The 16,998-nt window shown below is 45.0% G+C and overlaps 1 protein-coding gene across 8 annotated transcripts in view; it reads left to right on the top strand.

Annotated features, from left to right (window-relative positions):
• The window catches only part of arfgap1l.S (arf-GAP with Rho-GAP domain, ANK repeat and PH domain-containing protein 1-like S homeolog), a 92,572-nt gene that overhangs the window by 21,433 nt on the left and 54,141 nt on the right, over positions 1–16,998 (top strand). For 7 of the 8 annotated variants that reach the window (XM_018250451.2, XM_041584662.1, XM_041584659.1 and 4 more), the window contains exon 2: positions 5,542–6,264. In XM_018250451.2, the coding sequence (XP_018105940.1) occupies positions 5,582–6,264 (683 nt within the window). In that variant the 5' untranslated portion in view covers positions 5,542–5,581. Of the gene's footprint in view, positions 1–5,541; positions 6,265–15,506; positions 15,692–16,998 lie in introns of those variants that run through there. The other variant, XM_041584665.1, reaches the window with a different exon arrangement.

The raw sequence follows: 16,998 nt of genomic DNA, 5'->3' as shown, positions 1-16,998 counted from the left end.
AATTTATTTAACAACAAACAGATGAGACACTTGAGCTGAGCAGGAAAATACAACAATAGGGGTCAGTGGTATAACTAGTTATAATACACAAAAGCCATGAATATCGTGTAAATTATATCCTTATAAACGGTGAGTAGTGATGTCATCAGTTATAAACGGTGAGTAGTGATGTCATCAGTTATAAACGGTGAGTAGTGATGTAATTTCTGTCACATGACTCGCTGAAACTTGTGTATTATAATAAATAAAGTACCCCCAGTTGTAAAATATGAGGATATTAGAAGTTACCTCGGAGTTCCATGACCTGTATAACTCAGCCTTCGGCCTCGTACTTTTATATGGTCATGAAACTCCTCGGTAACTTATAATATCCTTATATTTTACAAGAGGGGGTACTTTATTCACTATATTACTGGGCCCTACAGCAAATTCAATTTAAGGCCCCTGAACATTGGTGTTCTACCAAGATATATCGAAATTGGGCCCTTACTGGGCTTTCTACACTTCTGGGCCGTCTGCAGCTGTAGGGTCTGCTGCCTCTGTAGTTACGTCCACGATGGGCAAATAATCCTGTCATTAGTAAATGTGCCCCCATCAGTGGGCTTTTTGCTTAAAACTATAACAAACAAGGGAAAGTTGTGCTCACCACTAATTTTTAAAACCATTATGTGGGGGTGCAATGAGGCTGTGACCACAAAATACATATAGTCACATACAAGAGTCCTCTGCACTCAAACCATTATCAATATATATTTATATATATATAAGACAGAGGCATAGTTATACAGGAGCAGTAACCAGCTCTATGTTGTAGCTCCCACCCTTCCCAGCTATAGTCAGGTGACCCCACTGGTGTCTAATAAAAGGGCAGCCAAGTTTGGGAGTTTTACTTTGAAAGCAGCAAGTTAAGTTGCAGGTAAAACGTAGTCCCTGTATAAAATGTATAATGAAGCAATAGAATTCTTAATGAATCAGATAAAATTGAGCGTAGGACTGGCCAGATATGGGATGACTTTGACGTAGTTGTTCTGCTTAAATATATTGCAATATATGGACAAACAATCCCTGTTTTGTTTAAGGGTAGGACTACACGGACGATTCCGCCGAGATCTGACGCGCTGCGCAAAATCGCAGGCGTCACGTCGGATGTGGCGGAAATAAGGTAAGTAATTCAATTGTCGCATCATGTCGCAGCATTGATGCGACGCAACACGACTGTCGGATGCAGACACTGCACGCTGCGCCTGCATCCGACAGTCGTGTCGCGTTGCATCAACAATGCGACATGATCCGAAACTGCCATTACTTACCTTGTTTCCGTCGCATCCGACGTGACGCCTACGATTTTGCGCAGCGCGTTGGATCAAGGCGAAATCGGCCATGTAGTCCTACCCTTAAGGGTAAGGCATTTTTCAGTAGCAGTATTCACAAAATGTCTCTGTCTTAAATATATTGATAATGGGTTGAGTGCAGAGAACTCTTGTTTTTGCTTAAAACAGGGGGCTTCTTGCAATATTGGGTGCAACTAACTGCAGTACACCACTAGATCAGGATTATATAAGGGTTTGACTTTTGAATTGTCGGGCACTAGAAATCTGACCAAACCTACGTAAACTGAGTAACTATCATTTAATGCCAATCCAGTGTAATGAGACGAAAGGGCATGCGAATTTCAGTCTGTTAATCAGCTGATGTCTGATATATTGTTTCAAGGTCAGAACCAGCAGTGCAGAGAAAACAAAGGGACGGGGGTTGCATGCAATAGTCAGTTCTACCGAGAATAAAGAATTAATGGTAACGGGGAAGTTGCATTGATTTCTCTTTCATTAGGCAACATTGCTTTTTGCATACCTCCCAACATTTTGGAAGTAAAATGAGGGACAAAAATTTTTTTCCCGCACGTAGCGCAGCAATTTTTTTGACCACACCCCTTTCTGTGGCCACACCCCCTAATTACCATGTTTGTTTTACAAAATTTGGCAGGTTATGAAAGTTTGAAAATATTTCTCCTAATCTAAACTGTGTTTTTGTGTCTCAAAATTGTTACAAAGTATCTTATTTGCACCTGTTAGCTGTTCTGGGCTCTCTGCTAAAAGCCAATTAAGTGAGAAACTTTGTTTCTTTTTCTGGCTGTTCAGTGCAGAGAAAAGAGGGACTTTCCAGTACAAATGAGGGACTGCGGGTTTAGCTGTCAAAAGAGGGACTGTCCCTCCGGAAAAGGGACAGTTGGGAGGTATGGTTTTTGGGTTTAGATCCCCTTTAATAAGCACTTGGCATAGTGACAAGGTCGCGACCCAGTTTGCCGGAAAGAGAGAGAACTTTTAAATAGGTACAGGGAATATGAAGTCTGAGCAGTAGGGGGTTACATAGTTATATAGTTACATAGTTAAATTGGGTTGAAAAAGTCCATCAAGTCCAACCCCTCCAAATGAAAACCCAGCCCCATACACACAGCCCTCCCTACTGTCACATAAATGATATATCCCCATATCTATACTAACTATAGAGTTTAGTATCACAATAGCCTTTGTATTATGTCTGTCCAAGAAATCATCCAAGTCCCTCTTATAGTCATTAACTGAATCATCACCCGGCAGTGCATTCCCCAACCTCACTGTCCTCACTGTGATGAACCCCCTACTCTGTTCCTTTAAATGAAACTTCTTTTCCTCTAGTCTGAAGGGGAGGCCTCTGGTACGTGATTCTCTTTATGGGTAAAAAGGTCCCCTGCTATTTGTCTATAATGTCCTCTAATGTACTTGTAAAGTCTAATCATGTCCCCTCACAAGCCCCTTTTTTCCAGAGAAAACAACCCCAACCTTGTCAGTCTCTCCTCATAATTTAACTCTTCCCTCCCTCTAACCAGTTTAGTTGCACTTAGTCTCTGCACTCTCTCCAGCTCATTTATATCCCTCTTAAGGACTGGAGTCCAAAACTGCCCCCATACTCCAGATGAGGCCTCACAGGGACCTATAAAGAGACACAATTATGTTTTCATCTCTTGAGTTAATCTCTTGGGGTAACAATGTGTTGCATTGAGCTGGAAATGGGGTTCAGATTCACTACTGATTGGTTTGGGGACCGTCCCTCTATTTTAAGAAACTTCACAGTGCAGCCAAATCACTTATGGGAAGTTACTATAACTGGTGCCACAGGGGCGGTTGAGTATAGAAAACTAGGAAGTATTAAAGGGAAGTATTGACAAAACGGAGTCATTTCCAGGAGATGCTGTTCTCAGTTTACCTTTCGCAAATAATTTTTGCTGCATGTGCACCTATCACACCGGGTATGGTATGGCAACCAGTTCACCCCTCATTTTGGAAAGAGGAGGACAAGATGGAGACAGTAGGGAAGGATGGAGACAGTAAGACAAGATGGGGAAAGTAGGGCAAGATGGAGACATTAGGACAAGATGGAGACAGTAGGGCAAGATGGAGACAGTAGGAGAAGATAGAGACAGTAGGAGAAGATGTAGACAGTAGGGAAGGATGAAGACAGTAAGACAAGATGGAGAAAGTAGGGCAAGATAGAGACATTAGGACAAGATGGAGACAGTAGGGCAAGATGGAGACAATAGGATAAGATTGAGACAGTAGGACAAAATGGAGACAGTAGGGCAAGATGTAGACAGTAGGGCAAGATAGAGACAGTAGGACAAGATGTAGACAGTAGGGCAAGATAGAGACAGTAGGGAAAGATGGAAACAGTAGGGCAGGATTGAGACAGTAGGGCAGGGTGGAGACAGTAGGACAAGATGGAGACCGAAGGACAAGATGGAGACTGTAGGGCAGGATGGAGACATTAGGACAAGATGGAGACAGAATGACAAGATGGAGACAGTAGGGCAGGATGGAGACAGTAGGACAAGATGGAGACAGTAGGACAAGTTGGAGACAGTAGGAAAAGATGGAGACAGTAGAGTAGGATGGAGACATTAGGACAAGATGGAGACAGAATGAGAAGATGGAGACAATAGGGCAGGATGGAGACAGTAGGACAATATGGAGACAGTAAGACAAGATGGCGACAGTAGGGCAGGATGGAGACAGAAGGACAATATGGAGACAGTAGGACAAGATGGAGACAGTAGGACAAGATGGAGATAGAAGGACAAGATAGAGACAGTAGGATAAGATTGAGACAGAAGGACACAATGGAGACAGTAGGGGCTGAATGGAGACAGTAGGACAAGATGGAGACAATAGGATAAGATTGAGACAGTAGGACAAAATGGAGACAGTAGGGCAAGATGTAGACATTAGGGCAAGATAGAGACAGTAGGACAAGATGTAGACAGTAGGGCAAGATAGAGACAGTAGGGAAAGATGGAAACAGTAGGGCAGGATTGAGACAGTAGGGCAGGGTGGAGATAGTAGGACAAGATGGATACCGAAGGACAAGATGGAGACTGTAGGGCAGGATGGAGACATTAGGACAAGATGGAGACAGAATGACAAGATGGAGACAGTAGGGCAGGATGGAGACTTAGGACAATATGGAGACAGTAAGACAAGATGGCAACAGTAGGGCAGGATGGAGACAGAAGGACAAAAGTATTTTGAAATGGTTTTCCCTAGCAGTGGGGTAAGCAGTGTGGAACTAGTACTACAAAAAGGGGGGTAACTGGTGTGGTGTAGCGCCTCTGCTCTTGATTATCTAACATGGAGCTGCAGGTCTAATTCACAAGATTGAGATGTCAAACCATCAGCAGCCTCTGTGTTGGGTCTCACTCCTCCCATACTGAGTGCTGAGAGTTCTCCTCTTACTTCTGCTGTTGGCACATTCAGATCTCTTGTAGCCACTGGAATAAAGAAATGAGCTGCGTGCTCTGATTCCTAATATATGAGATTAGTAACCTCCACCCGGTTGTGCCGTCTCTCTTTTTACTGATCCTTAAACAGTAGCAAACTCTTCATTGGCCATTGTTCTTATGCTGCCCAGCAGAGGGGGCCCATGTCCCATAACAAAAACATCTATTCTGAATTCACAGCAAAGTTAAATTCTGACTCCGATCCAAGAACTGACTGTGGAATAAATACAAAGAGAAGACTGAACATTGTTTTAAGGGTGCAGATAAATTCAGATTATACTATAGAAACCCTTTAGGTTGAATTTCTCAGCTGATGTTTAAATCTCCTTTCCTCTAGCAATGCTCATGTGTATGTGTATCTACAAAGGAATACAGAGAATTCACTACCCTTGTCTGAAGAAATATCTGGTCATATTTGCTTAACCCAACTAGAACTTCCCCATCTGGTACTAGTGAACCCAAGTTGCTCCTCAAGCTTTACTGCTACTTCTTGCTCCTGGGCTGTTCTCTTTCCCATGGTTCTCTGAACAAGGGGAAGCACCGGGGAACCTCATATATTCTTTTCTTGGGGTGGGGGATGGTGCATAGTAGTGATTACGGGCATAAGTTGAGGTTTCATGTACTTATCCTTTACTAGAAATATATAAAGGAGGCATAGAATAAGTAAGCACCTCCTCCTGGGTTGAGAAGGTTCCACTCTGAAGGACTCACTGTTCCTTTCCCTTATGCAGGTCTCAGGTCAGTGATGAAGTGAACATTACCTGACTGAAGATGTCGGAGGGGCCCTGTTTCATATCGGAGTGGCTCCACACTCTCAAGCTGGAGCAGTACCTGGAGCTCTTTGAGGAACATGGTTTGTACACAGTTGCAGACTTAAGGGCCCTCAGTGATGAGGAACTGACCAAAATAGGGGTTATGTTGCCCGGACACCGGAAGCGCATTCTTGGATTTCTCCAAAAATCCATGTCTTTGGAATATCCAACAGAAGAGGTGGCGTGTAGACCAGTGCCCATGAAAAGGAATGTGTTTAAAGGTGGTACCACCAGCAGTAACCAGGCAGTGCCTCCCTCTGTGCCCAACAACTGGGCGTCTTTAGAGGATTCTGAGCAAAGAGGACAGATACGGGTGCCGCCACCCATCCCCCCAAGAAAGGGATGTGCTCCTCCTTTCAAATTTTCCATCACTCCTCCCAGTAGCACCTCCCCACTGCTACTCCAGGACTCCCCACCATTAGAAAAGGCCGTGTGTCCACCAGCTGTCAATCTTCAAAGCACTGAATCCAAATCTCATCCTGAGGAAAAGCAGGTTGAGGGGAGTGTCCAATTGGTAGCTCCACCCCTGCCCGCCAAGCGTCATAAGGTAGAGAACAAGAGTCCAAGCAAGAGCCCCCCGTCTTTACCAGTGTGCCCTCCTGTGGTGCCTCCAAGGACTCACGTCACTCTCTTGTCCAGCAGGTAAATCCTATGGTTTCAAGTTACTAATATTACTCACTTCTTATTGAAATAGGGAGCTTGATGTTACTCCATGTTTGGGCTTTGCTCACATTTCCAGTGCACAGATAATACCCACTGCATAATGTATTGCTGCTGATCTGTAAGCCAAAACAGTCACAACAAAAGGCAAAACTCCTTATCTCAAGTTCAGCTAAGTGTGTGAAAGTAAAACACCAATGTGCCAATCATTTGTCGTGACCAAGACCCTCCCAGTGTCTGAACTGTGGGAGGAGAGCAGCCCAAGAAGCAGTAGTAGTCAGGTGGATCAGAACATGTGGGCAAAAAATTGGACATCTGGATATCACATGAATCGCTATATACTAGTCAGTTAGTCTTTTACGATACTCGTGCGCATGGGAAGACTAACGGGTCCCTCTACCGTCACATGTCTGTATCATGTGATGCACCTCAGTCTTTTTCTGTGACTTTTTCATGTGGTTTCTATAATAACCTCAGTGTTTGTGTTTTGTGTCTATGTATTAATATCCTTATTGTATCCTTCAGCCACTAAACTGCGCTCCTATAGATTTCTTGTATCTCATGGGCATCTTCTGCGAGTAACAATATTATTGGCTCCTAGTAGGGAACAAGCTGGAGTTGGGTAAGAACATGAGTAGGGTATGACGTGGAGAAGGGTAGAATCTGGAATAGGGCAGGGTCTGGGTTTTGGGTTCATGTGGAGTAGAATACACCTGGAGTAGATGCTCAGGGCACCATCAAACTGAGGTTCTAGAAAATGGCTCAGTATTGAGTAGGGCAGGCTCTGGGCAAGTTACAGTCTGGGGTAATGGTCACTTAATAAAGATCTGGAGTGAGGGCACAGTGTGAAGTTGGGAGGCAAGTTGGTCAGGGCTAGCAGGAGTAAATCAATGGGTGCTGGGTGGGAAGCAGATCATCCACAGGAGTAAAGATCAGGATAAAACCACAATGAATATCAGTATTAAGTGGATAGCCCAAATCTGTCAAGTGCAGTAGGAGTGTTTTTTCCCCATAATGCAGCACTTTCCCCCCAGAATTCTAGTGTTGTTGCCTTTACCAGGGAGAGCTGTGTCTCATGCATTTGAGGCCAATGTGTCAAAATTAAGACAATTGTGCTTGCACTTGTAAATCAGATTGCGCTGAAAAGTTGTTTGGCATCACTTCCGGGGTTCCAGAGTGACATGTGACGCGCAACAATTTTTTCATTGGAGTATATGGCCGTCTTTTTAATTTTCCCATTGGAGTATATGGCCGTCTTTTTAATTTTCCCATTGGAGTATATGGCCGTCTTTTTAATTTTCCCATTGGAGTATATGGCCGTCTTTTTAATTTTCCCATTGGAGTATATGGCCGTCTTTTTAATTTTCCCATTGGAGTATATGGCCGTCTTTTTAATTTTCCCATTGGAGTATATGGTCGTCTTTTTAATGGTAAAACTTGGCAAAAAATTCCACTCATCACTCACTATATACTGTCACTATATAGTACTAATGTACACATTACTCACAGGCATGAACTCAAACAGGGAGTTGTTATAAGATCAGACAGTGACAATAAATACATTTGCTTAGGTGTTTTCTGCCCCAAAGAGCCACAAAACAGGAATAGGGTATAATGAGGAATAGGGTATAATGAGGAATAGGGTATAATGAGGAATAAGGGTATAATTAGGAATAAGGGTATAATGAGGAATAAGGGTATAATGAGGAATAAGGGTATAATGAGGAATAAGGGTATAATGAGGAATAAGGGTATGTCACAACCAGTAAAGCTACTGTATGATAGAGTTTGGAGCATGGTGCAGACTGGTGTATGTTATGTTTGGAGTAGGTGGCATGGAGTAGGATACAGACTGATGAGGCTTCATTCTGGAGTAGGTACCATATAGAGTAGGCTACACACTGATGTAGGTACCATATAGAGTAGGCTACACACTGATGTAGGTACCATATAGAGTAGGCTACACACTGATGTAGGTACCATATAGAGTATTAAACACCTACCGTTTTAGCACGGGGAATAATTCCCTTAATTACTGGGATATGGGTTGGAATTATGCAAATCACATAAGGGATGTAACACTTAGCTGTGAGATTCTGTATGTCTGAAGAAGGGACACGTCCCCGAAACGTTACATCTTTGACTTAATAAACTTGTAGAGGATTTCCCGGCTACATCTGCCTTTTGTGTCTGGCAAATCCTTGAGTGTAAGAGAGAGGCACTGGCAGGAGATTTTTGCTTCCATGACTAGTGGCCACAATGGTTGGGGGTGATTAGGGCACGTGCAGTTGGAGGGGCCCAAGTTGCTGATATTTCATAGGGAACAGTGGCTGGGGATGAAGACAGTGACATACAGAAAACTGTGGATTGAACCAGTGAACTAACACTTTGGCTCCTGTATGTACCAATTCTCTGGGTCGTTATGGTGCCACAATAAAACAAATACATTCAAAGACAGTGCTAAACAATTTCCTGGCCAGAAATAAATGTTACTAGAGATCTCTTTCAGAGAGTTACAGCTTTCTATATATATTTGAGGAAGCATGGAAGCGCTAAACACATAGAGCAGGGCTGTGCAACTGGTGGCCCAAAGCCCCCCTCGTGTGGCCCTCCATTCAAGTCTGGATGATTACTTTTGTTTAAATGTGAAAAGGTATCAGAACTGAGATCAACTGGTCCTTGCGTTATTCACAACTCAGATTCAGCCTGTAAAAGTCCTGCATTGCTCACACCTGTCAGTGTCCACATTGTCAGACTAAAGGAGCAGCACTGGCATTGTGTCACTGTACATAGTACATACTGGTCATCTGAGAGTGCTCTTCATTTCCCTGTCTGCCTGTGTGTGTCATACTCTGCCTGCCCTATGCTCCCTGTGTGTGTCATACTCTGCCTGCCCTATGCTCCCTGTGTGTGTCATACTCTGCCTTCCCTATGCTCCCTGTGTGTGCCATACACTGTCTGCACTAAACTCCCTGTGTGTGTCATACTCTGCCTGCCCTATGCTCCCTGTGTGTGTCATACTCTGCCTGCACTAAGCTCCCTGTGTGTCTCATACTCTGCCTGCCCTATGCTCCCTGTGTGTGTCATACTCTGCCTTCCCTATGCTCCCTGTGTGTGCCATACACTGTCTGCACTAAACTCCCTGTGTGTGTCATACTCTGCCTGCCCTATGCTCCCTGTGTGTGTCATACTCTGCCTGCACTAAGCTCCCTGTGTGTCTCATACTCTGCCTGCCCTATGCTCCCTGTGTGTGTCATACTCTGCCTGCCCTATGCTCCCTGTGTGTGTCATACTCTGCTTGCCCTATACTCCCTGTGTGTGTCATACTCTGCCTGCCCTATGCTCTCTGTGAATGTCATACTCTGTCTGCCCTATGCTCCCTGTGTGTGCCATACACTGCCTGCCCTAAGATCCCTGTGTGTCTCATAATCTGCCTTCCCTATACTCCCTGTGTGTCATACTCTGCTTGCCCTATGCTCCCTGTGTGTGTCATACTCTGCTTGCCCTATGCTCCCTATGTGTATGTCATACTCTGCTTGCCCTATGCTCACTGTGTGTGCCATACCCTACTTGCCCTATGCTTCCTGTGTGTGCCATACTCTGCTTGCCCTATGCTCCCTGTGTGTCTCATACTCTGCCTGCCCTATGTTCCCTGTGTGTGTCATACTCTGCCTGCCCTATGCTCCCTGTTTGTCTCATACTCTGCCTTCCCTATGCTCCCTGTGTGTGTCATACTCTGCCTGCCCTATGCTCCCTGTGTGTCTCATACTCTGCCTGTCCTATGCTCCCTGTGTGTGTCATACTCTGCCTGTTCTGTCTGTGGGAGGTGAATCTGCTGGGGGTTAGTTAGCATTTGGATACTCAAGGGGTCCTCAAGGTGTTTACTTATGTGCTGGGGTTGCTATGCTATCCACGAGGGATGGGGAGGGCGAGGCATATGGATTTATGGTGTATAACCCAGAGTCTCTGTACGGTTTGGTCCAAGTAGATCTAGTTTATAAATTGCAAGCCTGCAGGCCAAGGATGAGTGATTGATACAGGGACCTCTTTGTCTTTTTGTTCCAAAGATAGTGTGACTGGCCCCATATTGTATTGTGTGCAGCTGAATGGTGCAGGTACTTATCTCCAGTTAAAACTACTCAGTGTTATTTATAGTGAGTATAAATGTAACTGCCACTGAAAGCAGAGTCTGACTTACTGTTTATATGTGTGCACTGCTGGTTCTCACTCTGAAACAATGCAGCAGAAGCGGGGTCTCCTCCTATTAATCAGCTGCCTTCTGCTACAAGGCTTTGGGGAGGTGCTGCTGTCCGTTGCAGTGCCCAGAAGTGAATAAATCAGGTGGCTGTGGGTAAGTTGGGAGTGAGGAGGAGTCGTTTTGTATTTATTTCCTCTCGTGCGAAACAGGAAACTGTGAATAGAGAGAGAGAGAGAGAGAGAGAGAGAGAGAGAGAGAGAGAGAGAGAGAAGCGTCAGTTTATTTAATCACAAGCGAGAGGAAACATTTGTGCACAGAGGTGACTCTTCTCTTGCTGGAGGGGGGAATGTGGCAAAGGATTTTGTCCCCCAGATCTCAGTCCTTACTCAGTGCAGCCGCTGGATTTAAACTGGATTATTTGCTCTCACTGAAAGTGAAGATGGGCCCGGGGCACCCGGAGGTAAGTGACTTGTTCTTTGGTGCTTTTATAGTCACAGCTTCTGGTGATTGTCAGTTCTCTGGCCAAGGGCTGATCTCACGTTTCCAACTTCTCCAACTCTCGTCTCATCCTCAAGCAATGAAACCACTGCAGGCTCCACACTCACCTGTTTCTGCCTTACTTAGGGGATCTCTGATAAGAGTTAATCTAGTGGCAAGAGATGCCTCCTGGGGGCTAGAAATGAAGGCAAGTGTTCTGGGTGCCACTCAGACTGTACCACACCAATATATATGACTCTAGGTGTGTAGGGTGGGATGGCAACATTATGGCAAGGGGGATACAGTAGGATAATTAGGCAGCAGTAGGGCAACTCGGTTACTGAACCAAAAGATGGAGACACCAGGGCAAGATGGAGAATGCAAGGCAAAATGAAGAGTTTAGGGCAAGATGGAGTCAGTAGAACAAGGTGGAGTCAGTAGATCAAAATAGAGATAGTAGGACAAGATGGAAAGTGTAGAGAAAGATGGAGACACTAGGTGTAGGGTCAGCTGGAGACAGTAGGACAAGATGGAGACAGTAGGACAAGATGGAGACAGTAGGACAAGATGGAGAGTGTAGAGAAAGATGGAGACACTGGGGCTCATTTATCAAGATTGGGCAAATTTGCCCATGGGCAGTTACCTATAGCAACCAATCAGTGATTCGCTTTTTAAAGCCAGATACAAGTAGAACAATGAATGCAGCAATTTGATTGGTTGCCATGGGTTACTGCCCATGGGCAAATTTGCCCAGTGTTGATAGATGACCCCCACTATGTGTAGGGTCAGGTGGAGACAGTAGGACAGGATAGAGAAAGTAGGACAAGATGGAGAGAATAGAGAAAGATGGAGACACTAGTTATAGGGTAAGGTGGAGACAATAGGACAAGATGGAGACAGTAGGGTAAGGTGGAGACAATAGGACAAGATGGAGACAGTAGGACAAGATGGAGAGTGTAGAGAAAGGTGGAGACAGTAGGACAAGATGGAGACAGTAGGACAAGATGGAGAGTGTAGAGAAAGGTGGAGACAGTAGGACAAGATGGAGAGTGTAGAGAAAGGTGGAGACACTAGTTTTAGGGTAAGGTGGAGACAGTAGGACAAGAGGGAGACAATAAGGAAAGTATAGGGGAAAATGGAGATAACAGAGAAAATGGGAGACAGCAGGACAAGATGAAAACAGTAGAGGAGGTTGGACAGAGTATAGAAGGAGGGAGACAGTAGAGGAAAATGAAGACAGTAAAGGAAGGTGGAGAGCTAGACTGGGCCTCGTAGGGCCTACCAGATAATATGACATTGAGGTCCCACTCTCACAGCCATAAGATGGACATATAACAGGTGATATTTAGGTCTGTTGTATTTGATGGCTGGTGCCCACTAGGGCCTGGACCAACTGGGAGATCCTCTGGTAAACAGCAGCACTCTATAACCTTTCTGCCCAACCAGATTCCCTTTAACTACTGGTAAAGTACAACTCCCAGCACCCATGCACCCATGACGCTGTAAGAGGAGTGACATTTTGTGACAAACTGTGACAACAGGAAGGCTACAGTGTGACTGATATTGAAGCTCTCATGGAAACATCTTGACATTTGAAGCTCCTGTGGGTGGGTTTCCTTCTAAGAGACACTTTGCGGCAACGTTGTGAAAGATAAGTGTGTTGTGTTTGGGTAGTGATGTGTTTAGGTTGCACTGGGATTCCTCGTGCCCCTCTCACCTTCACGGGAGCCGGGAAGCGCCAGTGCCGACCTGATGGCATTTAAGGGGAACTGTGGGAAATTGTACCTTTAAATTAACTGTGCTGGGGCCAACTTTGAGCATGTTCCTTATTACTAAGGAACTCTGAGCATGTTACTTATTACTAAGGAACTCTGAGCATGTGACTTATTACTAAGGAACTTTGAGCATGTTACTTATTACTAAGGAACTCTGAGCATGTTTCTTATTACTAAGGAACTCTGAGCATGTTACTTATTTCTAAGGAACTCTGAGCATGTTTCTTATTACTAAGGAACTCTGAGCATGTTACTTATTTCTAAGGAACTCTGAGCATGTTACTTATTACTAGGGAACTCTGAGCATGTTACTTATTACTAAGGAACTCTGAGCATGTTACTTAATTCTAAGGAACTCTGAGCATGTTACTTATTACTAAGGAACTCTGAGCATGTTCCTTATTTCTAAGGAACTCTGAGCATGTTACTTATTACTAAGGAACTCTGAGCATGTTTCTTATTTCTAAGGAACTCTGAGCATGTTTCTTATTACTAAGGAACTCTGAGCATGTTACTTATTTCTAAGGAACTCTGAGCATGTTACTTATTACTAAGGAACTCTGAGCATGTCACTTATTACTAAGGAGACTGTACATGTGGGAAGAGGAGCCAACTGAGGGCCTTATGGGGGCATCAATTCATATATTTGTATTTATTACACAGGTTTCAATAGTGAGGGGACCCCTTATGCTTTGCTTTTCTTTTCTTCTACTGATACCCATTGAGGCCTCTCCAAAAGAATTTAGTTCAAGGATCACTGGTTATAGGTGTGATTCTGGTGGCCGGGGGGGGGCAATGATCATTGCAGTTGGGCTTGAACAGGGTTGGACTGGGCCGTCGGGACACCGGAAAAAATCCTGGTGGGTGCTTGATATGCTGATGGACTTTTGCCACTGCTCCCCCTCTCTAGCTACTGTCTAGCTACTGGGGGGCCCAGGGGTGACACTGGGCATGGAGTTCTCTGTTAGAGACTGTTGGAGCAGTTGCTGAGAGTTCTGTGTGAGTGGGGCCGGCTGCAGTCAGATGTGTGTGGTTAGAGGGCTTCCTTCCTGTAACAGTGCGGCCGGGCTTCGGTCACTTACTCACTGTAACCGGCAGGTTATGGTGGATATTTCTATTCTTCACATATTGCCACTTACCTTCAGCTCCCTGTGTCATACAGAGATAACCAAGTTTGCTTGAAGGAGAAGGAAAAGTTAAATCTCTGGGGTATTAGCAGAAAACTGCTAGAAAACTTCGCAGGGAGTGATCCTCTTGTTGCATCTGCGCTGGGATCGTATTCGCAGTAGAGTGAAAAGCTGAACTTTAACCAAAAAGCTGCCGGTTTCTCTCCACTGCGCATGTACCGGCCCAGAGGCCACTGCAAGGCTACAGGTATAGGGGATCATTTCAGTGTCGCCATTGTTTTATAATTGGCCCCTCACCAACACACCTGGGATTAGGCGACTCACTGCGTGCAAAGACTCCCCTGAAACCTGAGTGTCAGCTTTTGGGCTGTTATATGTTTCCCATTCATATCCATGTGAGGTGCTTGAAATGGTTGCACCCTGCCCACCCAGTGCTCCATCAGCCTTAGGTGGTCTCATATGGCCCTGCTGTAACATTCCCAAATAATGGGACCATTTGTTGAGATTTGGGGTGAGTGCTTATTTGTGCCCTGTGTACCCCTGGAACTATAGCAGGGTGACACCCCAATGTTTCTATATATCTGTAACCTTGTTATGAGCTAAGGGGGCCCAGTCTGAAGGTCAGTTAGGGGGAGATTTGGGGTGAGTGCTTATTTGTACCCTGGGTACCCCTGGAACTATAGCAGGGTGACTGTTACCCCAATGTTTCTATATATCTGTAACCTTGTTATGAGCTAAGGGGGCCCAGTCTGAAGGCCAGTTAGGGGGAGATTTGGGGTGAGTGCTTATTTGTACCCTGGGTACCCCTGGAACTATAGCAGGGTGACACCCCAATGTTTCTATATATCTGTAACCTTGTTATGAGCTAAGGGGGCCCAGTCTGAAGGCCAGTTAGGGGGAGATTTGGGGTGAGTGTTTATTTGTACCCTGGGTACCCCTGGAACTATAGCAGGGTGACACCCCAATGTTTCTATATATCTGTAACCTTGTTATGAGCTAAGGGGGCCCAGTCTGAAGGCCAGTTAGGGGGAGATTTGGGGTGAGTGCTTATTTGTACCCTGGGTACCCCTGGAACTATAGCAGGGTGACTGTTACCCCAATGTTTCTATATATCTGTAACCTTGTTATGAGCTAAGGGGGCCCCAGTCTGAAGGTCAGTTAGGGGGAGATTTGGGGTGAGTGTTTATTTGTACCCTGGGTACCCCTGGTACTATAGCAGGGTGACACCCCAATGTTTCTATATATCTGTAACCTTGTTATGAGCTAAGGAGGCCCAGTCTGAAGGCAAGTTAGGGTGAAGTGAGCACAGGCCTGTCAGAATGCAGGACAATAGGTCGGAGCTGTAGGATTGTAGGACGTTTCTTCATTTAATTTATGGACCATTTAGTGTTGCCAAGTAACAGGGACTATGAATGGTACTGCATTGAGGGGCTGCCATAGGTATTTATGTTGCACAGGGCTGGGGTTCTGCTGAGCTTTTCCACAGATGAATTAAGGGACAGTCAGGCTGGTTGGGTTCTGAATGGGGCAGGAGTCGGCACAATGGGTCTCTGTTCTCTGCACACGGCCCCTGTGTCCTCAGGATAACCGACCCCTGCAATTCTGTAGCAAGTCAGCAGCATCAGGCAGGAAGAAGCAACAACAGTCCCAGGGATTCAACTAGGCCAAGGGTTTCTTCTCTATTAGACACAGAAACATCACATCGGAGTACATACCCAGGTGCAGAGCTCTGAATCCTTGTGTTTCCTGTTCCTGGGCTGCTCTCTTTCCAATGGTCAAGCAGGAATGGCTGCCATGGGTAGTGAATCGAGTGTCCCCCAACACTTACCCAGGTATATAAGCTTTGATTTCTGCACTTCCCGCTCTTGAGTTCCCAGACTTCCCAGTACTTACCCAGGTACATGGCTTTGATTTACTTTCATGGGCTGTTCTCTCTCCTTTGGTCAGGCAGTGGGTGCATTAAGAGAGCAGATTAATAAATGCTATCTGCTAATTGGTTGCCGTGGGTTATCTGTCTATCTCATGTCTGTGTGTCTGTCAGGTCGCTGAGGTGCATAGCAGCAGGTGTAACAGGACTTAAGAGCTAATGAGTAATGTTAGGGTTAAACAGGATCCCAGAGGGAGGAGCCTGAGGTTGCGGAGGGTAAATAATACACGGATAAAATAAGATGGGGAAATCCCTGAGCTCCAGCGATGAGTTTTTGTAAAGGGAAATTACAGGTGGTTTTTCATATGGTCAGTGCCAAGACTTGGTATGAGGTGCGGGGCCCTAAGGACATAAGGTGTGACTATAGCCTGGGGCCCCAAACATAAAACATCAAGGTGTTCTGCTGCATCATGCTCTTCACGGGAACACTGTCCTCTAACATTCTCATCTTGATTCTTGTGGCCTTATACAAGAAAATATCATTGTAATCACGATTCATCCTCATTCTCACTGTCTTTAAAGTGTCTCTGCTGTTTCTGATTCATGAAACAGCCCTTCTCCAGCCCATAGTGGAATTCCCACATTGCCTTGCACGTTTCACGTTCTTATACATTGTGTTAATAGTCAGAACCAGCAGTGGTGATAATAGCAAAAGAACAGAGATACTGTTCTTGGGCCACTTCTATCTTATATAGAGGAGGCCCAAGTACAGAGAAGACCCAAATATAGAGGAGGCCCAAGATAAAAACAGATATAGAGGAGACCAGCATGCAGAGGAGGACCATGTTTAGAGGAAGAGACCAATGTTTTGAGGAGACCTATCAAAATCACACCTAATTGAAGACCAGACCAATAAGCAGGACAAAACCATATGCAACGCATATGAAAAGACAAAGGAACCTTGAAGGAATTGAAGACCCTAGTGTAAAGGATACCCAAGTGTAGAGAAGACCTAGGCAATGAATTAAAACACATGCAGAGGAGACCAACAGACAAATGAGTACATATATATATAGAGGAGATCCAAGTACAGGGAATACCAAAGTCTGCCTTTTGGTCTCCTCTGCATGTGTTTTTCTCATTGCCTGGTCTTCTCAACACTTGGGTCTCCTATATACTTGGGTTTTCTTTACAGCTTGAATCACCTACTCGTGGCTTTTACCTATACATGGTTTTCCTCTTATTGTTGGTCTCCTCTGCACATGATTTTAA

The sequence above is a fragment of the Xenopus laevis genome, chromosome 2S, assembly GCF_017654675.1.
Source record: "Xenopus laevis strain J_2021 chromosome 2S, Xenopus_laevis_v10.1, whole genome shotgun sequence".
Taxonomy (NCBI): Eukaryota; Metazoa; Chordata; class Amphibia; order Anura; family Pipidae; genus Xenopus; species Xenopus laevis.
The sequence above is the reverse complement of the archived record's forward strand: the minus strand, read 5'-3'. Positions and strand labels throughout refer to the sequence as shown.